This window comes from Colius striatus, chromosome 11 (genome assembly GCF_028858725.1).
Source record: "Colius striatus isolate bColStr4 chromosome 11, bColStr4.1.hap1, whole genome shotgun sequence".
Taxonomy (NCBI): Eukaryota; Metazoa; Chordata; class Aves; order Coliiformes; family Coliidae; genus Colius; species Colius striatus.
In genome coordinates, this window is record NC_084769.1 from 8,664,427 (window position 1) to 8,670,426 (window position 6,000).

General features: G+C 44.1%; 1 protein-coding gene across 1 annotated transcript in view; it reads right to left on the reverse strand.

Moving 5' to 3' along the window:
• Positions 1–5,781, reverse strand: part of GPR39 (G protein-coupled receptor 39) — an 80,917-nt gene extending 75,136 nt beyond the window's left edge. Inside the window, exon 1 of the mRNA XM_062004794.1 lies at positions 4,778–5,781. Coding sequence (XP_061860778.1) covers positions 4,778–5,645 — 868 coding nt within the window. The 5' untranslated portion in view covers positions 5,646–5,781. The remainder of the gene's footprint in view (positions 1–4,777) is intronic.
• Positions 5,782–6,000: the final 219 nt, after the last annotated feature.

A 6,000-nucleotide genomic window follows, 5' to 3' on the forward strand; every position in this document is an offset into this window, starting at 1 on the left:
GACAGTGTTCTCGACAAGCTTAAGTGATAGACCAAAGGAACGAAACAAACTCTAGCACCCCACTGCCTTTCTCAGATGGAGGCACTGCCATAGATTATGATAAGCAGTTCCCTTCCCTACTCATTAAATAATCTGTGGGATATTTTCTGTCCAGGCATGCAGGTAAAATTCATCTTGCATCAGAAGGTCCCAAAGCAGCAAATCTGTCATTCTGTAGTAGTAGGAAAGAGACTGCAGAGACAAATATTTGCCCTGCTTGGCATGGGAGAGCTGACAGTGCTGGGCTGGTATCAGCAGGACATCCAGTTAGGTAGGTCCAGCTGCAGCTCTGGCTCTTGCCAAATGTTGCAGCTACCGCAGTACTTCAGTGCACTTGAATCCACTCAACACTTTCATAGCAGCCAGATTACCTTGATACTTCTTTCTGGAGGGAAGAGCTTGGAATGGATGGATGTTTAATCACAGTTAGGAGACAGAAAAGTGCTGCCCAGATGCTGTCTGGCAAAATGGCAAAGTACATACAGTGCCTGACAGCCTCATGGTCTGGGACCCCTCTGCTGTGCAAACATAAGAATATCGCTCCAAAAGGCTTATTGGAAGTGTATACAAAGAAAAGCAGAGGATGTCACAACAATAAAAGACTTTTTTACTTAAACATGTTTACTGTGGTAGGCTTGAGGCTGCTTTATACAGAATAATTAAGGCTTTTAGTAGGAGCACAAAGCTGAACCTACCAAGGGAAATATCACAGAAGATTTAGAAGCAATACATTTTTTCATATGCAATAGTTAAAACTCACTTCCTTGTCGCCTACAAATTCAGGTCTGAGGACAAACCATAATGCTGCTTTTGTATAACTGTGGCTTTATGTTATTGACAAGATTAAGAAGGATGTAGCCATGGGCAGTGAGCAGGACGTGCTGGCATGGAGCTGCTGGTGCTGAGGCTCACCTCTCTAGCAGCTTGTGTGGAGGCTTGGCCCATATCCCTCCCCTCTCCCAGTGAGAGTGTCACCTGTTAACGTTTCCTAACATTTTTTAACTTGTATAGTTTCAGATATGAAAGTGCCTTCTTTTTGTAACATTTATAATTATTGCAATAGCTGTGTCTCACTTTTACAGGGTTCCTTCATTACATTCTCATTCTTTCTTTGGCTATAACCCAATTATAATATAAATAATAGTACATATAAATCTCCAAACCCACACTGTTTTAAGAGCTTACTGCTAATGTGGCAAGGGCCTCAGCTCAAGTGTTGGGCAGCAAGAGGTCCTCAGCAGCACCTCAAGGCCATTTAAGTCTTGAAGTAGGTCTTAGGCAGCCCTCTGATCACTGTCCTACCCTTTACAGCCACAGGAGAAAGATGAGATCAAGTAGCCACAAAGACTGAATGAATCCCTGTTAGAGTGGGTTGAGCATTAGAAGGTTTAAATACTGTTAAAAGCTTACATTTCATGAAAGTGCCATCAGCCAAGTATTTTCATAAGCACTGCAACCACCTAGCTGCTGCTGCTAGGGGTGGAGAAACTGTTATTAACAAATAGTACTGTGAACCATTAAAAAAATGAAGTTCAGCTGTGTTTTCCCTGCTATTCATGACAGGCTGCACTCAAACAGACCCATATAAACCTTCACTAGAAGAAAGATCTGCTGTCTCAACGTGAGCTTTAACAAGAAACATCAGTAACCTACCTAGTGTCTACCAGTCTGATCTATGCTGGTCCTGGATGGACTGGCCTCCTGGAGGCTCAGAAGCTGATTAAATAAATCACACACACAGTTTGTGGGAATTACATGCCAGCCTACCCAAAAGCACAAAATGCACAGTTTCAGGAGCAGGAGCATTAAGCAGAGACTTACATGTGCTGTCATGGTTTTCTTGAAGCCAACAGAAATAGTGGGAAGGAAGGTGGAAGGAATAGCACTGCACAGCCTACCTTATAAAAACATAATTTAATGTTTCCAAAGTGGTGGGACAAACTTGCATTCCTGCAGCACTGGGGCAAATCTACCAAAATTCAAACTGAGAAGCCACTGGAAGTACACCCTCTCCAACACCAGGCATAGTGCTGTTATTGTAGCCATTGGGCCAGTTCCTCCTCTTCACTGGGAGTGTAGCAAGGTAGCCAGAAACAGAAGGAAACGACATCTCTAAGTCAAGGACTTTAAATCTCCAACCAGATCATCTGGGCTATTGGAAACTGAAAGATTTCAACCTTGCAGCCACCTTCCCTGAACAAAATCTCTTCCCCACATGATCTCAGCCTACCCAGCACAGCTGTGCTTTCGTTGCTTGGCCTCTTGTCACCTTCCTCCTCCATCACAGCAGTGATGTCACTTCATCTGGAGCCCCTCCTGCAAGCAATACTACCTGCTTCAACACTACCTATGGCAAGTAGTCTTTCACTTTCAACATTTGAGTGCCACACAATAACATGACACTAAAAAAGCATCAGTTCCATCTTGCATCTTCTATTTAGCTTTTTCTCATCGTCAGAAGATTTATGAATTTAATCTCTGCTTCATAGAACTTATCGCTTTTAACAACCAGAAGAAGGAAACACTGAATTGTTTTTATTGCTGTTAGATGTTCAAAGACATCATGCTATATACTGTCATTTACATTTCACATTAAAAGTGAAATATGGTGAGAATGTGCAAGTATTTGTTTTAATTTGACCCATCTGTTAAATGAAAAACAAAGAGGGCTTCTAAATCACTATATTTAAATTCAGTGATTTGTAAACAATTTATATGTTCTTTTCTTCTGGGTAAAAACTGCCCTAAAGCATCACTCTTATGAAATCTCCAAATTAAATTGCTTTGCATTGTTCTCAGGAACACAGGCCACAATTTCTTCCTCCTCAGCTTATTAATTTATTTCCCAACCCAAGTAAATTAGCAAGGCTCATATTAAAAGTCTTGCCCCTGAAATAATTTTGAGGAATTCATAAAAGTATTTACGAGCTCCAGAAACCTGAGAGCACAGAGGAAGTGTCAGGTATTGGCAGCAAATTCCCTTAAGATAAAGGACAAGCCAATCGCTTGCATGCAGCCTTTGAACACCTGTGCAAGCAGCACCAGGTCTGCCCTATTCCACACTAGATAATCACCAAGCAAGAACAATAATCAAGGAGGGGAAGAAAAGGCGCAGCAACTTACACTGACTTCGCATCCTAGCTAGAACTTGCCCCAAGATTTGGATCTTCCTGGGCTTTTTAATGTCGCTGTGGATGATAATTTCCAAAGGGAGAGAGATCCACAGACATTTAAGGATCCCACAGTAGTACTGAACCTGAAGAGCAGAGCCTTGTCTCTTTTCCTGCTTTGTGCAACATGCTGTATTTAGCATTAGCTGCTGAGTCTGTACTCTGTAAATTGTTACTTTCAATGGAGTAAGGATACCAAGAGCCCTTGTAATCATCCAGATACAGAGCCTCTCATCCCAGAGTAATAGACACCTTGCAAGAGGAGATGATTTCTTTGTTAGATGTACATTCTGAGCATGAGGAAGAGCTCTGTACAGCCTCAAGTGTCACATCTCTCATCTGAAGCCTTTGTCACCCTCTCTGCTGGTACAGTGTGCAGATCCACCCTTTCCCCAAACCTTTGAGTCATATGCCTTACCTGTATGACAGGTTTTCAATATGTTCCCAACTCTAGCACAGCTGCAGCAGAGAAGGACCTGAGTGTACCCTGCACTCTTTATCCTGCAGCTTCATGTCACAGTCATAGACCATGGCAAAAGCAGAGCTAGATGCAGAAGCAGAGGATGCTTAGGAAAAAGGTGAAAAAAAGTTACAGAAAACCTAATTACTAAAACCTGTAGAAGTGGACAGACCCACGAATTTCAATTCCCCCTCTGCAATATCAAGCAGAGCACCAAAAAGCAGCACAGAAATACTAGGTCTGCTGTGCTTTCATACTCTAGGTGGTTCATTCATTATATCCAGTATCATATTAAGCAACCCAACAAAACAAGAACTAGCAGTAATGCATTCAGGGCATGATTGAGAGTTCCTGTAAGAGCATCAACAAATGTGGAGACTACATGGATCACAGCTCAGAAAGATTCTAAGTTGGTGAAATGACAGCTTGATTAGATTTGTCTGACAAATGTGGCAAGAGAGATCAGAATCCAACATAATTCCAAGTTTATATGTCTTCAAATAAAACCAGGAAAAACAAAAAATCTAAGAGGGCAACAGCAATTTGCGAGACCAAACCAGCTCTCCAGCCCAGCCTTCTTAATGCTCAGGTGCAACACAGCCACAACTTGTGAAGCTAAATAAGCACACATCTTCAGATTGGGACAAGCTTCAGACCTTGCAAGACAGTCTTCTCTCCCATCAAGGGCCTTATTAAACATGCACACATTTGTAATTTAATGGGAAAGCATGCAAGTAGAGCTACTTCATATCCAGGCAATTGTTGGCTATTGCTACCCTAAAGGTCAAGCAGCAGCACCCTCTTACCCATATTGCTACATGTAGGCACTCAGTATAATCAAAAACCACAAATAGCAGACAGTAAATGGATTTTCCTTTCTTCTCTCCCACCTGTTCTAACAACAAAAATAGTGAGCCAAAACCATGCAGGGAAATCAGATTTCTTAAAATACATCATCACAACCAAAAGCATCCCTCTCATTTTGCACCAGTTTCAAACCATACATTCTCCATTTGGGGGAAACTTGGTGAGATAAAGTGGAGGCTCCTGGGTTTCCTTCCCATTGTGGAAAGGGGATGAGGGAGACAGAATAGGACAGGGCTCTTACCCAGGAATAAAATGATCTGTCTCCTGGAGCTCTTGCCCTCCGAGCTCTCACTTTTCCTTAGGTACTGCTCCTGGTGTCTTAATCCGCCCTTGACTGCCACAGTTCCTTCGGTGTGGATCATCAGGGTTTTCATCATGCTGCGGCACATGAAGGTGACAGAGCCCAGTACTATGATGTACACAGCAAAGGCACTGAAGATGCTGGCCTGGAAGACAGACCACTTGGAGGAAAGACTGGTACAGATGGTCATATTTTGCTTCAGCTCAGGGAGGTGGTGACTGGGCACAGGTTTGACGCAGGCAGTTGCACTTTGATAATCCTTGATGGTTTCCAGGGGATATTCTGTGCCCATGGCAAAGGGCAGGGGCAGGGCCACTATGACAGATGTCCCCCAGACAAAGGCGATGAGCAGCTTCACCGCGCGGGGTCCAGAGACAGCCTTGAACTTGAAGGGGTGGCAGATAGCCACATACCTCTCAAAGCTGAGGGTGGCAACGTGCAGCACAGTGGCATAACTGCAGGCTTCAAAGAGGAAGTAGTAAAGCTTGCAAGCCATGTTGCCATTGGGAGTGGAAAAGGGACTCCAGATGGCACTGAAGAACTCCATAGGCATGCCCAGCAGGATGACCAGGAGGTCGGAGCAGGCCAGGCTTACCATGTGGTCTGTGACCTCCTTCTGCAGGTAGCCCTTTTTCTGCAGGATCCTCGTGGCTTTGATGGTGATGCTGTTGCCCAAGATGCCCGCAACAAAGATGCAGATGTACACTGAGGCCAAAGTGATCTTGATCCAAAGAGACACTTCAAACTCAGGGATGTGGCTGTGGTCAATGATGTCAGAACAGTCTGAAGGGGATGTCTGTCCCTCCATGAGCAGCCCCTGAGAGGAGGAAGAGGAGGGAGGAAGAGCCTTCCTGCTCTCGCTGATGTTGAAATTCACAGCAAGTAGGTCCTTTCTCACTTTGCTCACTTTGTCCCTTTCACCAAGACAAACAAGTCAAGGCAGGCAGTTACAATGAACAGGTCTCACGCAGCCACACCTACGGGCTTTGCTACCAACAGTCACTGAGTCAATGAGCCGAGCGGGAAATTGTTTCAGCTCTTACCTATTTTTATGGCAATCACCTCTTGCTCCTTCAGGATTTTCCTCCTCTCTTTACGGAGTGAAGCTGCTGTTCTTCAGCCCTTTGCAGTGCGAACTGCTCTTCTTTCAGCTCTTGCTTCTT